Source organism: Stegostoma tigrinum, chromosome 36 (genome assembly GCF_030684315.1).
Source record: "Stegostoma tigrinum isolate sSteTig4 chromosome 36, sSteTig4.hap1, whole genome shotgun sequence".
NCBI lineage: Eukaryota > Metazoa > Chordata > Chondrichthyes > Orectolobiformes > Stegostomatidae > Stegostoma > Stegostoma tigrinum.
The window spans coordinates 18,664,600-18,686,730 of NC_081389.1; the positions used below are offsets into that span (position 1 = coordinate 18,664,600).

At 44.2% G+C, this 22,131-nt stretch overlaps 1 protein-coding gene across 1 annotated transcript in view; it reads right to left on the reverse strand.

Moving 5' to 3' along the window:
• Positions 1–22,131, reverse strand: part of ccdc33 (coiled-coil domain containing 33) — a 282,618-nt gene that overhangs the window by 139,140 nt on the left and 121,347 nt on the right. Inside the window, exons 8-10 of the mRNA XM_048520540.2 lie at positions 20,154–20,255; positions 17,733–17,824; positions 13,936–14,056 (exon numbers count right to left, since the gene is read on the reverse strand). Coding sequence (XP_048376497.2) covers positions 13,936–14,056; positions 17,733–17,824; positions 20,154–20,255 — 315 coding nt within the window. The remainder of the gene's footprint in view (positions 1–13,935; positions 14,057–17,732; positions 17,825–20,153; positions 20,256–22,131) is intronic.

Consider the following 22,131-nt stretch of genomic DNA (forward strand, 5'->3'; position numbering starts at 1 on the left):
CTTTCAACAGGTGAGGGCAGTGCTTTGAAAGCTTGTGATTTCAAATAAGCCTGTTGGACCGCAACCCAGTGCTGTGTGAATCCTGATTCTGTCCACCCCAGGCCAACACCGGCACCTCCACATCATTTAAAAATTATGTGGATGAACACTTGAAGTGTCATAACATTCAAGACTATGGGCCACTCCCCAGAAAGTGGGACCAGCGTAGAGACATGATTTTGTTTCATTACAATCGATCATTCTTCCTACCACCCCTCCAGAGGCTGCCTTTAACAAGTTTGAATCTCTGCATTGAACCTCTACATTGGGGAAACCAAGCGGAGGCTTGGAGACCGCTTTGCAGAACACCTCCGCTCAGTTCGCAACAAACAACTGCACCTCCCAGTCGCAAACCATTTCCACTCCCCCTCCCATTCTCTAGATGACATGTCCATCATGGGCATCCTGCACTGCCACAATAATGCCACCCAAAGGTTGCAGGAACAGCAACTCATATTCCGCCTGGGAACCCTGCAGCCTAATGGTATCAATGTGGACTTCACCAGTTTCAAAATCTCCCCTTCTCCTACTGCCTCCCTAAAACAGCCCAGTTCGTCCCCTCCCCCCACTGCACCACACAACCAGCCCAGCTCTTCCCCCCCACCCACTGCATCCCAAAACCAGTCCAACCTGTCTCTGCCTCCCTAACCGGTTCTTCCTCTCACCCATCCCTTCCTCCCACTCCAAGCCGCACCCCCAGCTACCTACTAACCTCATCCCACCTCCTTGACCTGTCTGTCTTCCCTGGACTGACCTATCCCCTCCCTACCTCCCCACCTATACTCTGTCCACCTATCTTCTTTACTCTCCATCTTCGGTCCGCCTCCCCCTCTCTCCCTATTTATTCCAGTTCCCTCTCCCCATCCCCCTCTCTGATGAAGGGTCTAGGCCCGAAACGTCAGCTTTTGTGCTCCTGAGATGCTGCTTGGCCTGCTGTGTTCATCCAGCCTCACATTTTATTATCTTGGAATTCTCCAGCATCTGCAGTTCCCATTATCTTTGAATCTCTGCCTATTCCTTTATGTCAAGTTCAAGCGTTTCCTCGATGTTTGGTTAGCGCCTGTTGGACTTTTTGTTGTTCTCTGCGCTGCTGGTCAAGACTGGGTGTGGTCACACAGAGAAGAGCTGTAGACATTTGAAAGCAGTGAACATAGCTGCTGTCCAGACACACAAACTGATGTTGTCTCTGCATCTCTCTGAGGTACAGCAGCTTGATTTCTCAACAGTTTAAAAGTGCCTTTCTTTGTTTATCCTCCCATTGACAATGGCATTCACTTCTGTCAGAACATAACCTCAGAGGCAGTGTAAAGTGATGAACCTCACATCCTAGATTCAGAGTAAAGGCCACTGTAATGTCACTGAGACCGTGGTGTAATTATACTGAATGAAAGCATATTCCCCTGTTCTTTTTGTTCTTAAAACTGACATTATGCCTTTAAAAGCTTGGCATTTAACATTTTTAAATACAATCCCAAAGCAATACTACAGGAAAACTCACAACAGGAGAAAAGTGGAAAACCAACGCGTTCACTGATGAGCTATTCAGGATGGTCACTGCTGACCTTCCCTAGTCAAACTAGGACCTCTCCTAGACTCTGAGATGTTGGCACTGCCACTGAAGCTAGCTCCAGAGTGCTCCCCCACCTCGCCACCCCCCCGCTAGGTCCTGATATCAACAGGGACAAAACATGTCAGCAGTACCTTACGAAGACAGGAGCAGGAGTATCTCTGCTGTTGTCAGCAAATTGCCACGTGCCAGAGGTCTGATAAAGCACAAGTAACCATCTGGCTGCCTCACAGCACCAGGTCCTGGGTTCGATTCCACCCTCATGCGACTGTCTGCGCGGAGTTTTCACATTCTCTCATGAGTTCCCTCCAGGTGCTCCGGTCTCCTCCCACAGTGTTAAAGATGGCAGGCTATGTGGGTTAGCCATGGGAAATGCGGGGTTACCAGGATAGGCTACAGGAGTGGGACTGAGTGGGATGCACTTCGGAGGGTCAGTGCAGACTCGATGGGCTGAATGGCCTGCTTCCACACTGTAGGGATTCTATCATTCTAACTATCCTATCGAGAAGGTGAAGCTTCTCTGCATCGTCTTGGTGAAAGATTTGCATGGAATATTACAGTTAGACAGGAACGATCTATCATCCAATTTTTTTCATTCATGCAATGGGATTATTGCTGGCTGGCCCTGTCTTTATTGCCCATCCCTATTTACCTTCAAGATGATGAAATGAGCTGCTTCCTTGAAATGCTGCAACATATGGTATTTAGGGGAACACTCATGATGCTGTTGGAGAGGGAGTCCTAGGATCTGGATCCCCAAGACACTGAAGGAACGCAATATATTTCTGACTCAGGATGGTGTGTGGAAATTGCAGGGGTTGGTCTGTCTGCTGCCCTTGTCCTTCTGCAGGTATGAAAGTCCACCTCAAGTTTCAGTCCACAAGGAATCTCAAAACACAAGCCAAGATTGAGCAAGGAGGAGGGTCAGCTGTTTCAATCTTCCTCTCAGGACATTCCAGAAGCACCTCACTCTCTGAAATGTTCATAAGCATGCATTCTTTTTATTACTTTACACTTTTCTTCTTTTTCAGTGATTGTCTATGTTGTTACAAATAATGATTGCTTGTTTTATTTGTATGATCATCACAATTCAGCATCTATCACCATAAGAACCTTTCAATAAATCAATTGTCCATCTCTCCACCTATCAGTCTACCAATCTGACACCTTCCAGACTTGTCCCCAGGATCACGGGACTGTCCTCAGAAAACAGATTGGGAAAACTGAGCTTGCATTCTCCAGCATTTCAAACAAAAATGAGGTGAAATCTCAGAGACAATAAGGACTGCAGATGCTGGAAGCCAGAGTCTATAGGCATGAGGCTGGGAAAGTACAGCAGGCCAGACAGCATCTGAGGAGCAGGAAAGTCAACGTTTCGGGCCAAAATCCTTTGTCAGTACTGGGGAGGGGATGGGGAGCCCAGAAATAAGGGTAGGTGGGATGGGCATAGGCGGATGCAGGTAGGGGGTTATTGTAATTGGTCTGAGGGAAGACCTGAGCGGATAGGTGAGTCAGAAGATGGACAGGTTAGGTCAGGTCAGGGAGGTGAGGAGGGGGAAGGCTGGGCATGGAATAAGGCTAGGGTTGGAAGGATTCCAAAGCTGGCAAAGACATTGTTTGGGCCATTGGGCTGTCAGCTCCCAACGTCTTGCTCCCCAGAGGAGCTCAAACAGCTCATCCACTTCTCCAACACCTTCCACCCCAATCTCAAGTTCACCTGGGCCATCTCCCACACATCCCTCACCTTCCTGGACCTCTCAGTCTCCATCTCAGGTAACCGGCTAGAAACTGTTGTCCATTTCAAGCCCACTGACTCCCACAGCTACCTAGAATACACCTCCTCCCACCCTCCCTCCTGCAAAAATTCCATCCCCTTTTCCCAACTCCTCCGCCTCCCCCACATCTGCTCCCAGAATGAGGCATTCCACTCCCACACATACCAGATGTCCATGTTCTTCAAGGATCGCAACCTTCCCCCCACAGTGGTCAAGAACGCCCTTGACCATGTCTCCTGCATTTCCCGCAACACATCCCTAACACCCCGCCTCCGCCACAACCGCCCCAAGAGGATCCCCCTCGTTCTCACACACCACACCACCAACCTCCGGATACAACGCATCATCCTCCAACACTTCCACCATCTACAATCTGACCCCACCACCCAAGACATTTTTCCATCCCCACCCTTGTCTGCCTTCTGGAGAGAACACTCTCTCCTTGACTCCCTTGTTTGCTCCACACTGCCCTCCAACCCCACCACACCCGGCACCTTCCCCTGCAACCGCAGGAAGTGCTACACTTGCCCCCACACCTCCTCCCTCACCCCCATCCCAGGCCCAAAGACAACTTTCCAGATTAAGCAGCTGTTCACCTGCACATCTGCCAATGTGGTATACTGTATCCACTGCACCCGGTGTGGCTTCCTCTACACTGGGGAAACCAAGCGGAGGCTTGGGGACCGCTTTGCAGAACACCTCCACTCAGTTTGCAATAAACAACTGCACCTCCCAGTCGCGAACCATTTTAACTACCCCTCCCATTCCTCAGATGACATGTCCATCATGGGCCTACTGCAATGCCACAATGATGCCACCCGAAGGTTGCAGGAATAGCAACTCATATTCCGCTTGGGAACCCTGCAGCCCAATGGTGTCAATGTGGACTTCACAAGCTTCAAAATCTCCCCTTCCTCCACTGCATCCCAAAACCAGCACAGCTCATCCCCTCCCCCCACTGCATCCCAAAACCAGTCCAGCCTGTCTCCGCCTCTCTAACCTGTTCTTCCTCTCACCCATCCCTTCCTCCCACCTCAAGCCACACCTCCAATTCTTACCTACTACCTCATCCCGCCTCCTTGACCTGTCCGTCTTCCCTGGACTGACCTATCCCCACCCTACCTCCCCACCTATACGCTCCTCTCCACCTATCTTCTTTTCTCTACATCTTCAGTCCACCTCCCTCTCTCTCCCTATTTATTCCAGAACCTTCTCCCCATCCCCCTCTCTGATGAAGGGTTTAGTCCCAAAAGGTCAGCTTTTGTGCTCCTGAGATGCTGCTTGGCCTGCTGTGTTCATCCAGCTTCACACTTCGTTATCTTAGCTCCCAATGTCTTGAGTTTTAGTGCTTCTCAGACAGGGTAAGATGCAGATAAGATGTTTCCCCTTAGTTTGGGAATCTAAAACCAAGGGGCACAATATAATAATGAGTATCAAGATGAGGAGAAATTATTGTACTTCGAGGGCTGTGAAACTTCAGAATTCTCGACCACAGAGAGCGTGGAAACTCAGTTGTTGAGTACCTTTAGGGTAGAGATTTTGTAATTACCAGTGGGAAAAATGCAACGAAGGGTTCAGTGTATTGCAAGATTGGGGAAAGGACAGGCTCGATGGGCTGAATTGCCTCCTCCTGTTCCTATGTCCTATCTAGGTGTCCAACTACCATAAATTATACAGAAACGCAACCATTATTTTCATGTTGACAATTGTATCAATCATTTTATGGACAGTCAAGATCCCACAAATACCGATGAGATAGATAGTCTCTTTCCTTAGTCATAGTAAATGTATGACACAACAACTCGGCCCATCTTGTTACTGCAGTGATTTTGTCAATGGCACGAGTTGAGAGAGAGAAAGTAATCCATGGTGAGGTGCTTGAGTGAAGTGTGATGTGAGATTAATGAAGCTCAGATGAAGAGGAAATTGCATCTGAAAAGCAATTCTGTCTAGCTGTGGTATAGACACATCTTTTAAAGAAGAAAGTCAGTCATTTGCTGACTATTATCTTTTGGAGGTAGGGTGGTGAGTAGTGGAGCCAGAGATGTACCAGCAACTGCCAATCTGTACAGAAAATACCCTCCCATTGACCTCAGGATGGGATCGTTCAACATGTCCCTCTGTGTCTTCGTTTTACTGCATCTAGGGCAGGATTCATTCACTCATGGCACTGATTCATGCTGATAGATTTGCACTTCTCCCCTCTAAAGTATCATAAATGTCATTTTGTTAGTGTACGAATCTTTATCAGAGTCTCTGTGAATGGCTCTGTGGGGAAATCCTTCATCCACTTACAGCATCCATCACTATATCACCAACCGTCCACATTCAGGGAGTTACAGAACTATACAAGAGTTGCAGATAATCAATTGCTTGTAAAGGAAATCTGATGAATTCCAGAGGGCACAATGAGGCTTTCTCGCAAGTTCATATCCATACCTTGAATCCAGCCAGCTCTGGATTCTGATTACAAGGGAACAACTTTCAGACCAAGCAGTCACTCTGTGCTATTGGGACATTCTGGGACCTGGTGAGCAGGTGGGTTCAAGATAGAGATCAACTGTGATCTAATTATTTTTTCTTTTATTCATTCACGGGATGAGACCATTGGACCAGCATTTATTGCTCATCCCTAATTGCCCAGAGAACAGTTAATTGTTAACTACATGTAATTGTCATTCACATGTAGGCCAGACCAGGTAAGGATGGCAATTTCCTTCCTTCAAGGATTTTGGTGAACCAGATGGGTTTTTACACCAATCGATTCATGGGCATCATTAGACTCTTAATTCCAGATATTTTAAATTGAATTTTAATCCCACCACCTACTGTGGCAGAATTCGAACCTTAGTCCCCAGAATCCTTATCAGGATCTCTGAATTAACAGTCCAGCGATAACACCATTAGGTCATCACCTCCCCTGACTGATTGAAGGAGCAGATCCCAGGGGTTAATCATCCTGTTCCCATGTCAACCAGATAGAATTTTAATATTAAATCGGAGGCTGATGGATTAACGTAGATAAAAATTACATTAACAATCAATTTCAGATAATTAGCCTGATCTCACTGAAGCCAGAAGCTACATATATTCATAAGGTGGGACTTGCCCCCTACAGGAAAAAAGGATCATGCACCTCTTTGGATTAAACAAAAGCCTTCAAATAACAATATTTCCCCAGTGCATTCCCCAAGCAATGCCTTAACCAATTAGAATTGACTTGTCAACCAATCAGCACCTCTTTTATCACACACGAGATACTATTGCTCCATTTGAAATTTGGCATTCTTGCAACATCTATCCTGATGAGGACTAGATAATAAAAGCTTGGACAGCATGTCTCTTTTTGACAGCAAAGCTGATAAATATATGTTAACCACTGGTATTAAGGGATATTGGTCAAAGGCAGAGTTAAGTCACAGATAAGCAACAAACTTATTGCATGGATGGAACAGCTAAATGACCTCGCCCATCCCTATGAAGGGGTTGACTAGCTTCATGTTCCTGTGGAGAGACTGAATGGCCTCCTCATTTTCCTACTTTGGGGCTGAATGGCCTCCTCATGTTCCTACGTTGGGGCTGAATGGCCTCTGCATGTTCCTACATTGGGGTTGAATGGCCTCCCCATGTTCCTACATTGGGGCTAAATGGCCTCCTCCTGTTCCTACATTGGGGCTGAATGGCCTCCTCATGTTCCTACATTGGGGCTGAATGGCCTCCTCATGTTCCTACGTTAGGGCTGAATGGCCTCCGCATGTTCCTATGTGCCCTACACGGACCGAATCTTGTAAGTTAGTAAATCTTCAGGCTGATGACTACCTTGACCCTGAAAAGTAGGAATGTCTCTCTCCATACCGCCATTAGGGCCTTTTACCATCTCGCCCACCAGCCAAGCAGCGACCCCTTTCAGAAAAACCGAAGCAATGATTTATGGCAGTGCAGGCAAGTGATAAATGATAGTCTGGAAAGATTGATTTATTGAACAACATCAGCTCTCCTGTACGGCAGGATTACCACAAGGGAATCCCGGTAAGATATGTATAACCTTGAGATTAATGAGCAGAATATACACAAAGTCTTTGTGGAAAATAAATTGCACATCAACTGTCTTTCAGAGAATGACAGACCAGTAACCTGAAAAGCAGAAGCAAGGGAAAACTCAATCTTAGCCTAATAATAATTACCGTTGGCTCTTGGCCTGTCAAGCAATGAGTGTATTTCAAAAAGAGCACAAATATTGGCTTGTCTTGGCAGTAAAAATGAGATCCATTTCTAATACAAAAAGGCTTAGCTGTGTTGTTTCTTTTTAATGAATAATTTGTTGTGGGGAGTCCCTTGGCTGTAGCTGTCTTGTTTCCTGGCTCATGTCGTAACTGGGAGTTACGTGTGAATGGGGAATTACATCTCCTTAGAATGCTGCCATTAGGATCCTCAATCATAGCCACTTACCCTTTCTCTCCCTCCACAGTCACAGTCAACCATCATCCAATCCATTGTTTATGACTCAATAAGATTCATCATACACTAGGTCAACAGTTTAGAGCTTTTCTGTTAAACGCACCTGTTTGTTGGCCTGAACTAGCTAACCCTGGCCTGAATCTTGGAGTGAGATGTTGTCATCAACACTACATTCCTATATTCCTTTTTATTTGATGACAGCATTGCTGGCTGGCCAGTCTTTATTACCCATCCCTTGAGAAAGTGGTGGTGAGCTGCCTTCTTGAACTGCTGCAGTCCTTGTGCTGGAGGTAGACCACAATGCCCTTAGGGAAGGAATCCCGGATATTGACCCAATGACACTAAAGGAACGGTGACATTAGTTTTTGGATTTTACTAAAAACAGCCAGAATTCTTGTTCATAGAGTTCTAGAGCAAAAGCTGTTTTGGCCCATCTAGTGTACATCAGTCAAATATCAGCATCTAACTATCTAATTCCATTTTCCAAGCAATATTTACTCACCCATGAACAATGTGAAGTATTATAAACAGGGAGACAATGGCTAGTGGTATTATTGCTGGACTGTTTTATTCAGAGACCCAGATAACATTCTGAGGGCCCAGGTTCAAATCCCACCATGGATGATGGTGAAATTTGAATTCAATAAAATATCTGGAATTAAGAATCTAATGATGACCAAGAATCCATTGCCAATTGTCAGGAGAAACCCATCTGGTTCATTAATTTCCTTCAAGGAAGGAAATCTGCCATCCTCACCTGATCTGGCATACATTTGACTCCACGCCAACAGCAATGTGATTGACTCTTACCTGCCCTCTGAGAAATTAGGAATGGGCAATAAATGCTGCCTAGCCAGCAACTCCCCGTCCCATGAATGAATAAATGGATTAAGCGTTCAGTCTCACAATCATTAATTAGTACCATGTGCTGCGTTTAATTTATTTTTTATGATGTACGGGTGCCAGTGTTGGATGAGGGTGCACAAAGTCAGAAGTCACACGACACCAACAGGTTTATTTGAAAATGTAAGCTTTTGGAGCACACCTTCATCAGGTGAAGTATCAGGTGACAAAGGAGCAATGCTCCTGAAAGCTTGAGATTTTAACTAAACCTGTTGGACTTTAACCTGGTGTCATGTGACTTCTAATTGTTTTTTATTCATTAGTGAGATGTGGGCACCATTAGCTGGACCAGCATTCATTACCCATCCCCACATGTCCTCAAGAAAGTGGTACTGAGCTGCCTTGGAACTAACTGAACCATAATTTAGCTGGGGAAGGAGGTGCTGTGCTGTTTTCTTCACTTCCTTTCAATTTTTCCTGAAGATAAAAGTAAAACATTGATTCATGACTGCTTTACACAGGGAATTATGATGCTCTGGAAATCACTATCTTGGGGTGCTCAATTGTCCTTTGCTTGATTTGGAGAGCTGAGTAACTGATTTATGCTCACTGGGCTTGATTGATTCAGCCTGGGTGCAGACGCACACTAAGGTAAATACATACCAGTCAACTCACTAGAAGCTGAACCATAAGCATGAGTGTAGACCTGTTGTGAATGCAGGGATATTTTTGAAACTTCGGAAATAAAAATCGTTGAAAACTAAGACCTGGAGTAGGCCATTCAATCCTTCAAGCCTACTGTTCTTCACCTGTGCTTTGATTTGAGTCAAATCAAACGTATTAAAAAACACAACAGTGACTGAAAGGGCAGTAACTGCAGATTCAATAACTTTCAAAAGGAGACTAGATAAATACTTGAGAAAGCAGAAATTTCTGACTCTTGGGGAAAGAGAGGAGACGGGACTAAAATGTGTAGCTCTTTCAAAAAGCTAGCACAGACATGATGGGCCAAATAGCCCACCTCTTGTGTTTTACAGCTCCACCTGAGAACTCTTCTTTAGTCAACGATAAATTAAAAGCTGCTGAAAAGCAGGTGTCCACAGGTAACAAATCAAGAATTGCTTTCATTCATTGTCACCATTAGATATATATTTCAGATTTATTCATTCATACCCCACCAGTTGCGTTAGTGGAATGTGAACCCTGAGTTAACCTGTGATTACAAGTCCTGTACATTACTGTTACACCTCTGACTGACCATAATGAGTTTAGAACATAGAACATAGAACATAGAACATTACAGCACAGTACAGGCCCTTCAGCCCTCAACATTGTGCCGACCTATCATACCGATCTGATGCTCATCTAACCTACAATATTCCATTTACATCCATATGCTTATCCAATGACGACTTAAATGTACCTAAAGTTGGTGAATCTACTACCATTGCAGGCAAAGCGTTCCATTCCCTTACTACTCTCTGAGTAAAGAAACTACCTCTGACATCTGTCCTATATCTTTCACCCCTCAATTTAAAGCTATGCCCCCTCGTGCTCGCCGTCACCGTCCCAGGAAAAAGGCTCTCCCTATCCACCCTATCTAACCCTCTGATTATTTTATATGTCTCAATTAAGTCACCGCTCAAACTTCTCTCTAACAAAAACAGCCTCAAGTCCCTCAGCCTTTCCTCATAAGACATTCCCTCCATACCAGGCAACATCCTAGTAAATCTCCTCTGCACCCTTTCCAAAGCTTCCACATCCTTCTTATGATGCAGTGACCAGAGCTGTTCACAATACTCCAAGTGCGGCCGCACCAGAGTTTTGTACAGCTTTACCATAACCTCTTGGTTCTGGAACTCGATCCCTCTATTAAAGCTAAAACACTGTATGCCTTCTTAACAGCCCTGTCAACCTGGGTGGCAACTTTCAAGGATCTATGTACATGGACACCGAGATCTCTCTGCTCATCTGCACTACCAAGAAGAGTTTTAGCCTGGATGTGGACTTACAGAAAAGCAACCAAAGCTGTAAAAGCTCCTGGAAAACTGAGAATTTGTTCAACTGCAAAGGCAAGCACTGGAGAGAAAGTTCTTCTAGATATTGAAAATACTAAAAACTAAAATAAAAACTGCTCAGGGTCTGAGCAATTTTTAACTGGTGGGTAAGGAGAATTGTCTGAGTGCGTCGTGACATTTAATACAAAGGTAATGAAAATCAATGTAAAACAAACATTGTTTCATCTTAAACAATATTCTGTCCAAGCAAAACGACAAATCATAAAACTTATGAACATGCACCACCCAATTAAAAGCAAGCTTTCATACATGCTTTTGAAACAAATGCAATGGGTATGGAACAGATTTAGGGCCATGAATTGTTGGAAAAAGTTATGTTGAGTAGATTTGGAAAATCTGAAGAAGGGTGTGGGCCTGAAACAACAGCTTTCCTGCTCCTCTGATGCTGCTTGGCCTGCTGTGTTCATCCAGCTCCACACCTTGTTTGACTAGATTAGATTCCCTACAGTGTGGAAACAGGCCCTTTGGCCCAACAACCAGATTCTCCAGCATCAGCAGTTCCTACTATCTTTAGAAAAGTGGGTCTGTGCTGACAATAAAAGACAATGTTTTTCCTGGTGCATTGGATCCTTCTTTAGCTTGTTGTACACACTATCTTGCAAACCTCTCCAGGAAGACCATATACAAGTAAATGTTTATGAGCAATCAACTCATCTGAAAAAAAAGTGGCTGTGCAATGGAATTATTTGCTTCATTCAAGTTGCCGTGGTAATGAAAAGGTTGAAAAACCACTCGTCTGGATTGCTGACTGTTGTCCGTCTAATCCTGCTGAAAGATGCATGAGGAAGCAAAGATAACATTGCACTGTACAGTAACAGACGGTGTCAGGGCAGCATCTAATTCCTCATGCTTGCTGAGCAGACAACAACCCTACAGAAATGCTTGGAATTGGTGGGAGTGCGCTCGCAAAGGGATCTAACTCAGGAGCATCTGTGTTCAAATTACAGCAATGGCAACTGCAGTTCACAACCCAATCAAGCTGGAGCTGAACACTGGTTTCATTCCTCAACAACTTGTTCATTACATAGTCAGAAGTGCACCAGCAGAACAATAACATTCGCAAACCTCCCCTTGGGCATTAAGGGACTGTCTGGTGTCATTAGACGCAAAGGTCTATTTCAAATAAGTCCTATGAAAACAGCATCTGGGAACAATCCAGTGGCCATATGCACCCTATTTTACAATGCTTTGGTTTCTGGTTCCTTTGTTGAAGTTTATACTTGAGCCATGAGTGAAATGCAGCATTTGCAGAGTTATGTGGCCGCAGTCTAGGTATTGCATGCAATCATATTGACATTTGACCAACCAAAGCTCAATGCTTTATCACCTTGTGATTCTGATATGGTTAAATCCTGGGTATTCATTCAGTGCAGCACCGGTTTGCAGAGGAGGCTGAAAATAGTTTCAATCCCACAGACAGCATTGTATTGCCTAGCACCAATTCACTTCTCATTCACTGCTTCAATTTTGATACAACGGGTTACCACAGCTCGGCTTTGTGCTGATTGCATTTTAGTACAAGACCTCAATTGGATCAGGTTGCAACGACTGACATTGTAGAAAATAATTAATATCTGAATTGTTAACTAACATCATGAAAATAATTTCCAATTATAAAAGATAGCTGAAACAAACACATAATGCAGGAGAAATTCAGCGGGTCTGGCAGTTTCTGAGAGGACAGAAACAAAGTTAACTTTTCAGGTCCAGTAGGGCTCCTCTTCAGAAGAGCAGATGGCCAGACTTGAAACATTAACTCTGCTTCTCTTCTCACAGAGGCTGCCTGACCTGCTGAGTTTCTCCAACGTTCACTGTATTTGTTTCAGATTTCCAACACCTACAGTATTTTGCTTTCGTATGCAAAGGACACTTCCTGGGAGGAGTTAACCACTTCTTCAGTTCTCTCTAAGTTGTGTACCAGAATGTTTCTGTACTAATAATGTGTACTTACACTAAAGTCAAGCGTGAGGCTTTACAAGGCTTGGGCTTTCATGTATCTTAGAAGCAATGCAATCAGCTATTAAGTACTATGTAATAAATGTGTTTATTAGGACCCAGCCTTTTGATTCCCGTGTGCGGGCATCCTTCCCAAATTGGTCCACAAGCCTGATTAAATATTGAGAAGGAGGTGGGTTGGTGACAAGGCATTCCGAATGGTGCTGGTGCACATGAGCACACCATGGCTTGCAGCAACACCATTAGTGAAAAAACAGCATCTTAGAAATTTCACCAACAAAAACAGAAATTGCTGGACAATTTCAGTGGGTCTGGCAGCATCTGTGGAGAGAAATCAGTTAACGTATCAGCTCTGGTAACTCTTATGGAGTCATAGAGTGGTACAAAAGCACAGAAACAGACCCTTCAGTCCAACTCGTCCATGCCAACCAGATATTCTGAATGTATCTCCTCCCATTTGCCAGCATTTGGCCCATATCCCACTAAACCCTTCTTATTCAAGTACCCATCCAGATGTCTGTTATATGTTGGAATTGTACCAGCCTCCACTATTTCCTCTGGCAGCTCATTCCTTACATATACCACTATCTCAACCCTGAAACGTTAACTCTGATTTCTCTTCAAAGAGGCTGCCAGACCTGCTGAGTTTCTCCTGCAATTTCTGGTTTTGTTTCTGATTTCCAGCATCCGCAGCTCTTTCAGTTTTTAATCTTAGAAACTCCTCCTGTTTCCCAATTACCATTTCGACACCTAGGGAGCTGCAGCATATATCTCAGTGCAAACACAGTGCTTAATGCAGCATCTACAATAAAGTACAATATGCAGAGGTGCTTGTGAAGGAGATTTAAATTAAAATATTTTACCGCAAGCCAACATCAGAAGGTATTGTGACAGGAGACTAACAACTTGACCAGAGTAGAATGTTTTAAGGAGCGAAGGGGGTGGAAGGATTCATAGAGAGCATTTCAGTGTTTCAATAAAGAAGGCAGCAACGCAGCAATCAACATGAAACCAAAGAATTAAACAAAACAAGGGGAAGCTGCAAACTCCCTGCAAATGAGCTGACATTTTCTAGGGAGAATTGAAAATCCCCTGGAAATGCCAGGTGATGGTGTTTGCAAAAGTTGAAGAGAAAAGGGGAAGTTATTGAACTGTCCCTGACCCAACCAGCCCCTTAACATTGTGATGCCAGTTACAGCACCTTCATGTTTTTGCCTACCTGGGGGTGACCTTGACTGGCGTGCTGAGGAACATCAAAAAAGGACTGATGCGGACTTGGACACTTTACTGCAGTGGCATTAATTCCAGCCAGCCAGGGATTCTTCACCAATATTGCATTTCTGGTGAAAACAAAATGTATTAATAAGGAGAGATGGTGCCAAAGCAGTTATTTATTAGTAATCTAGAGCCTCAGGATATTGTTTAGGAGACATGGGCTTAAATCTCACAACAGCAGCTCGCAGAACTTCAATTCACTTTGTAATTCTGGAACTGAACACAAGTCTCAGCAATGGTGATCAGGAGAACAAAACATTGATTGTTGTACAAACTTTCCTGGCTCATTAAAATCCTTCAGGGAAGGAAATAAGACTGTAAGATACAAGAGCAGAAGCCAGCCATTCAGTGAGGATGTCTTTCTTTGCCCTTTTAAAGTATCATCTCTGCAGAGTCTTTGTTTCCTTTTATGTATGAGAGAACATGTACACGGGCGTGTGTGTGTGTGAATGTGTCTCTGTGCGTATATATATGAGAGAACGTGTGTGTGTGAGAGAATGTGTGCATGAGTGTGAGAGTTTGTGAGAATGTGTGTGTGTGTCTGTGTGTGAGAGAGAATGTATGCATGTGTGTTTGTGAAGGTGTGTGTGTGTGGAAGAGAATGTATGCATGTGTATGCGAATGTGTGTGTGTAAAGGTGTGTGTGTGTAGGTGTGTGTACATGTACATGCGTGTGTGAGTGTGCATGTGTGTGAGAGTGTGCACATGTGTGAGTGTGTGCATGAGTACACGTGTGCATGACAGTGCGTGTATGTGTGCGTGAGTTTGTGAAAGCGTGCGTGTATGCATATCTGTGTTTGTATCGGGATTAATAAGAAGTTTCATTCTAATTCAGATCAGTTTCAGATATTAACCAGTTTCACCTCTTGTTTTTAAGAATGCACTTTGTTTTGTAGTAAACAGATTATTCTTCAGTTCACTAAAGAAGTCTCTGTCATTCTGGATAGTAGGATGTAAAGGGGAAAACTTTGGCCATTTTGGAGACCGAATCAACGCACTTGTACGAACTGTGTTACTCATGAAGAAACACGACTTGGTTATCAGCATAATCCTCCTGTCACTGATGTAAAAATAATTTTAAAATTAATATCTGCACTTCCATCATACTTTGAAACACTAAATCCCCCACCATTGTTAGCTTTCCTATGAGGTCTTTCTATGTGGTTCACCCTTCATTGTTATATTGACTGCTCCCCATCAGGCTGCCTTTACAATCCTGATGCTTGTTAACTCACGCCTCAATGTTTCTTCACTCCTAGTTAAATAAGCCTCTCTGTCCAGATGTTGGGGCTTAAATTCAGGCTGATGAAAACCAAGCTGTGCCACCATTACTTATTGATCTACTCAGGGTTCCTACCTTACCGCTAGCCTTTGATGGGCTCTGGCGTTCTCAATGAATTCGCATCAATCCACAAGAAGGCATCATAAATAATGTAACAGTGCCTCGCAAAGTAGGCTGTGCTGTGTTCATTGATTTTAATTGAGAAACTTAAGGTGAAGGGCTAAGTCCCATCAAAGGTGGGCAGACTAACAAAGCACTTGGGATAGATTAATAAGTAATGACAAACAGCTTGGATCATGGCCTGATGTTTACTTCATGGCTGGCTTCCCAGTCAAAGCTCTACTATCAGGATCTACAGCAGACAGTGAGAGAGACAGAGAGAAAGAAAGAGGCAAAAATTGAGAGAGATAGAGAAAAAGAGAAAGAGGTGGAGAGAAAGAGAGAAAGAAGGAAAGAAAGAGAGAGATACAGAGAAAAAGATAGAGTGACAGAGAAAGAATGAAAGGAAGCCAACAAAAAGGAGAATGTATGTGTGTAATTGAGAGAGTTTGGGAGGGGGGAAACAGATAGAGACGTGAAGACAATGGGAGATGAAGATATAATCTGGATATGATCCTCGATCCTGATTAAATAAACTTAAGTGAACTCAACAATCAACTGGCAACAACAGTCACAGTCCAGATTGCAGTTGCACCATCTCCATGGCAATCACTGGAAGCGTCAGCATCAACTCAACCATAATGAGTTCGGGCTCCACGTCAACCAGCACCAGTCCTACAGAACGACAGAAAGAAGAATCTTGAGGGCTCCAGCTCTCAGAAGTGAGGCTGTAAGTACTGGCGGGTCGGCGTCAGTCAGCACTGACTTCTCCAAACGTACAAGACCAGGCAGGAACCAAGGAATCTTGCAATTCTTGGAATCTTATAAGTACACCAAAGAGATGTTGTACTACAGGTTAAGAAACCATAGCATTAGGCCTTAATTAGAACATGTTTAGGGACCATAGCCATTGCTAAAAAGACATGAAGTCTTGCATCAATTCAGACTGGAAAGTAAGAATTTAAAAGTCAAAGAATAAACACTCTCTTTCAAAGTCTGGTTTCTTACATCCTACTCCTAAATATTATGGGATAAAGAAGCCTGATTATATGACCTTTTTATAATCATTGTTTAGGTTCTGAAACCAACAACCAGTAACTCAATGTAGCTCTGCTTACCATAGTTATACATTGGATATCCCCTTTGGACAGCCAATTGTGCCTTTTGCCATTTGGGCACTCGGCAGGCTAGCACGCGGTGTTGTCCTGGGATCAAGGACCCACCCCAAGGGCAGGGCATCAGAGACATGCCCACTGAGAGCTGTCAACCAATCAGTGCTTCTGGGCTCAGCAGTGGAGAGGCATTGTATTACATTCACCCATGGTCCTGGGTCAAAGACTGCAGGTGAAGGATGGTAGAATAGGGATCTTGTGGGTCTGGCGGCTTTGGCAACAAGGTCAGGCTTCAGCTGCCCAGCACCTTACAGAGGACACCCCCGACAATCAGCCAAAAAATACATTTGAATAAGGCCCAGCCCCAGCACCAGCCCCAGCCCTAGCCCTGGCCAGGATGGAGGTATTCTATTCTTATGCTCCCTATGTGGAGAGTACCCAGCTGCTGGTGGGTTAATGCCAATAGCAGAAAGATGGGGTATGTAACTGGGCGTCAGTTGGCCCACTTTGATGGGCCATTTGTGAGATTTTCCGTGTCAGACTGAAGTGAGGCAGAAAGGAGACTGAATCCTCAACAACCATCAACTCTACCAAATGAAACACTCCCAAACCCAGCTCAAGGGAGGATCCCTCCCCTTATTATGAATAGGATACAGAGGCAGCTGAGAGAGAAGTGAGGGTTGCTAGTGCATGAGTTTACCTATCAGGAAAGGATCTACAGGATGGGTCTCCTGTTTCTTGAATAGAGATTTGAGACCTATTAGAGGTCTTTAAAGTCATAACAGGTTCTGATCAAGTAGAGAATATGTTCCGTCCCCTGGGAAAGAGAGCATCAAGACAAGAGGGTTACCAATAAATCCAATTAAGATTTCAGAAGAAACTTCTCAATCCAAACAGCAGTCACAAGCTGAAACCCACATCCACAGGGAGAGGCTGGAGTGATCGGTATCAATGTAGTTAAGGTGAAGCTAGATAAATATATATAAGGGAGACGACAACAGAGGGTTCATACAGTACACTCAGAGGAGTAAAAAATGACGAAGCTTGACTGCAGCATGAACACTATCATGGAATGAATGGGCTAAATGGCCTGTTTTGTGTGATATCACCCATGTGATCCATGTTACACTCAATCTAGAGAGATCACTACAGGGCATTTCAGAGTGTTCAATCCAAGAAGGATCTTTCATGTCCAATTGTTACAGTTCCAATGAATGTTGTAGAGGTTTTTGAAACATGAACACTTACTTGTAGGATTCATGATCAGGCACTATTCTGGCCACTACAAGGAGGGGGCCTACAGGGTCCTTCAATGGATTCTCCATACCTCGAAGCAGAACCTGAAAGGAACATGAAACCACTTACTAATATTCCCTAAACAAATGCAAACACCCCTTCAACCTGTGAATTTTTTCAAACAGAAACAACGATATATTTAGCGAGAGGCATTCAGAATTAGAACTGAGTCTTTTATTATGTTTCCCTGTGCAGTCTCCCTCTGCTGCTACACTTGCATATGGTAGCCTCAAATGGACAAAATCCACAGGACCGTTTTCAAAACACTGTACTCCAAAACACCACAGACTGTCCGTCACTACTGGAGCAAAAGCTGAAATTGCAAGAATTTCACCAAAGGTAACGTGAGAGGAAAAGCAAACTACATTAATAACCTCTTCCCCAAACCATGGGCTGTATTTCTTGTACAGGAAGCTAGGCAGGTTCCACTGTCCCCAGTACAGACAGCTGTTCCTCCACTCAAACAATTGAGGAAATGGCAGGTTTTGATCAAGTCGAGAATATGTTCCCTCTAGTGGGAAAGACAGCATCAAGATAAGACAGTCATCAGTAAATCCAAATTAGGTTTCAGAAGAAAATTCTGACTGCAAAGAGAGGAGACCCATGGCCACAGGGAGAGGTTGTAGTGATTAGTATCGATGTAGTTAAGCAGAAGCTGGACAGGTATATAAGGGAGAAGACAACAGAGGGAAGGGCTCGTGTCTACATAAACACTGACATAGGCCCCTGACCAAATAGCCTGTTTAAATGCTGTAAGCTCTCCAGTAACCATTTAGAGGAACCACTTATCTCAGGTGTAAAACCCAATTTAACCATGTATGTACAACGAAACAACAACATATTTATCTAACACCTTCAATGAAACACCCCAAAGTACCTCACTGTGGGAACGTAATGAAATGACATGAAGTGACCAGCACACACAGCTTGGCCCAAGATGCAGATTTGATGGTACATCTCTTAAAGGAGGAAAGACAGATAGGGAGGCAGCGAGGTGTAAGGAGGGAAATCCAGAGAGGGGGGCCTAGACAACTGAAGATATCAGTGTGACCAGCACAGGGGAAAATGACAAGGGACACATGACAAGGAACGTGGACTGCTGGGGAGGAGTGGTTTGTGGGGGGTGGGGGTGGGGTGGCTGGTGGGGGTGCGGTATGATGAGAGCGCATTAGTCTCTGGCAAGACTCAGAGGAAGGAAAGCTCAGAGAGACGGTGGGAGCTGAGCAGAGGTGTTTGTGACCAGACAGTGGGAGTGACCCATCACGACAGTCAACCAACTCTGCACTCCCAAGAATCTGTCTCAGCAGCAACAAATCTCCGGAGTTGGGAAAACTGCCTCAAATCCGGGAAGCCACCATAGCATCCAGGTTGGCCAGTCACCCTGGATGGCCTGGATACCGATATGGTGGCACAGGAATTCTCTTTCTCAGTCTTCAATTCCGACCAGTTGGGAAGAGAGAGAAATGCAGAGAGTGGGGTGCAGACAAAGGAAGACGTCACTCAGGGAAAACAACAGTGGACATGCTTGATTTAACAAGTACCAGGAAACAGATGTGAGCTGGTGAATTTTTTTTCTAACGAGAGCTTGGGTGCTTGGGCAAGGCATTCCAGTCTATCCTCAGAGTTCTTGTAGCTGAATTGGCAGAATGAAAATGGACAATTCGCATGTTTATTCTGGTGTTGATCCATCTTCCTCAAAGTGAGAGACTCCAGGTATTGAGCGATGCAGCACTCAGTACCATCAATAGCAGGCACATCACCATGAGCCAAGAGTGGACACTTGAACACTCAGTAGAGAGCACTCAATGATGGAAATTGTGACACACTTTGAAGGATTCAGTTGCCATAGTATCCAGTGAGCCTGCGGGCATGGGTGATGAGGTGGGGAGTGGGACAGAGTCTGAAATTGCATCGTTGTGCACAAGCTTCAGATTAAACATAAATGTTCACCTCATGCTCCCATAAACCAATAACCCACTCCTTGAACAGAGGAATAAAATGCTTCATGGAAATAAGAACGAGAATGCCCGATCCCACACATTAGCTGGACATATTTTAAAAACCCAGATTGCATTTTCAGGATCAGAGCAATTAGCAACTGCATTAAAAACTTCCTATCTGCATATATAAATATTAATGTCCTGTGAGTGACAGCTGTTCTCTTCGGCTTTCTTAATGAACATTTAGTGTCACTACATCTGCAAGTAAAGTCACGTCTGAAAGGGAACACTATTATGTACAAATGGAGGGCTCCCCCAAACTCCCAATTACCCCGACCCTGTAGCCCCAATGAGACTCATTCCAGAATTTTTTCCATTTTGCATCTTGTTTCATAAAAACAAAGAAAGCAGTGTATTTATGTCTGGGCCATACCTCCAAACCAGTGAAAGTAAAGCCTTCTTGACGAGGGATGGTGCTGGCTTTTCGAACGATGGTAATGTATAGTCGAATGCCCAATGGGGCACTGGGATGGGGCTGCAGTTGGAGGGCAGAAGGAGAGACACATTAAAAACAATCAACACCAATAGACACAGCAACTGGTCCCTACACTAGCAATCAAAGAAGCCCATGTATTGTCTATGCAGACTGATAGGAACATGGCAATGAGGAGCAGAAGTAGGCCTTTCTAACTCGCCATTTTCTTTATTCATTCACAGGATGAGGGCATGATAGGCCAGCCCATCTCTAATTGCCCAGAGGTCACTCAGGAGTCAACCACATTGCGGTGGTTTTGAAGTCACATGTAGGCAAGACCAGGACATTAGTGAACCAGATGGGTTTTTCCAACAACTTACAATGGATTCGTGGTCATCATTAGATTCTTAATTCCACATTTTTATTTTATTGAATTCAAATTCCACCATCTGCCATGGCAGGATTTGAAGCCAGGCTCCCAGAACATTACCTGGGTCGTTGGATTAACAGTCACTCGGTGATAGCAAGAACTGAAGATGTTGCGGTCAGAATCAACACAGTGTTTCGAGGTATCAACATCGACTCTCCTGCTTTCCTCTGATGCTGCCTGACCTGCTGTGTTCCTCAAGCTCCACACTGTATTGTCTCTGGGATAACAGTCCAATAATAATAACACTAAGCCATTGTCTCCACAGTGGCTGATCTAATGCCAGTTTCAACTCCACTTTCCTGCCTGTTCCCCATACCCCATTATCCCATTTTCATCTGAAACATATCTATTTCTTTCTTGAATCTGTTGATTGATTCTGCTTCCACTGCATTCTCGGGCAGTGAGTTTCACAGATTCATAGCCTTCTCACTTAAATTATCACTGTCGTCACTAATATTCATCCTGTGGTGATAAGAGATGAATGACAATGGTGCATTTAAGGGGAAGCTGGATAAATTCACAAAGAAGAAACAAATAGATGGTAGATATTTTTAATCAACGTATTCAGAGACGTCATGACACACCTCTGGAGCAGGTAGGAGTTGAACATGGGCCTCCTGGCTTCGAGGTAGGGGCACTACCACTTCACCACAAGTGTTCCATTAATAGAGGGGCATGCTGAAAGGGTTGGATGAGCTTCAACTGGAGAAAGCTCATGTGAATAACCTGATTCTTTGCTCTACACGTTCCCTCCTCAGTCCATGATCCAACAGCAGGTCCAACCCACAGGTTTTGTGACTGTAAACTGAAATGGAAGTTGGACTGGAAAACCAGGGAGATCTTGTGACTTACAAGTCAGATGTTAGATATTAGATAACAAGGTGTAAAGCTGGATGAACACAGCAGGCCAAGCAGCATCAGAGGAGCAGGAAAGCTGATGTTTCGGGCCTAGGTGTTGGATATTTTTGAGTTGTGCCATTCATGCAGCTTTTTAGAAGCAGTAAGAAGAATTTGACTCTGATTGACACCAAGAATCTTTTGAGTGAAGGAAATTCTGCCTGGAAATGGCCCTATGATTAGTTAAGCTACAGAGTGTTTAAAAAGCTGTTAAGAGTCAACAACAGCAGAAAGAGAAAAACATCTAAAGTCTGCAAACAGAAATCATATCTCTCTGAGTCTCTCTGTTTGTGTGAGGGAAAGGGTCAGAAAACCCAAGAAAGCTAAATGGCATGAATTTGTATACGAAAAAGTCATCAGTACATCTGATCAATCATTGAATCAAAGGATGACAAACTACATGTTACCACATAGCCTGCCACTACACACCCCCTGTTGTTAGTCACCAACAGTCCCCATTAACAACTATTCACCCTCCCAGCCTGATCGTTAGCAAATCCTTTGTCTGTATAACTGTCTTTCTCTCTCTTTGGGCTCTATCCTATCATTTACTCCCTACCCCACCCACCTCCCTTTTTTTCTGCATATAAACCGATGCTTTCCCAGCCA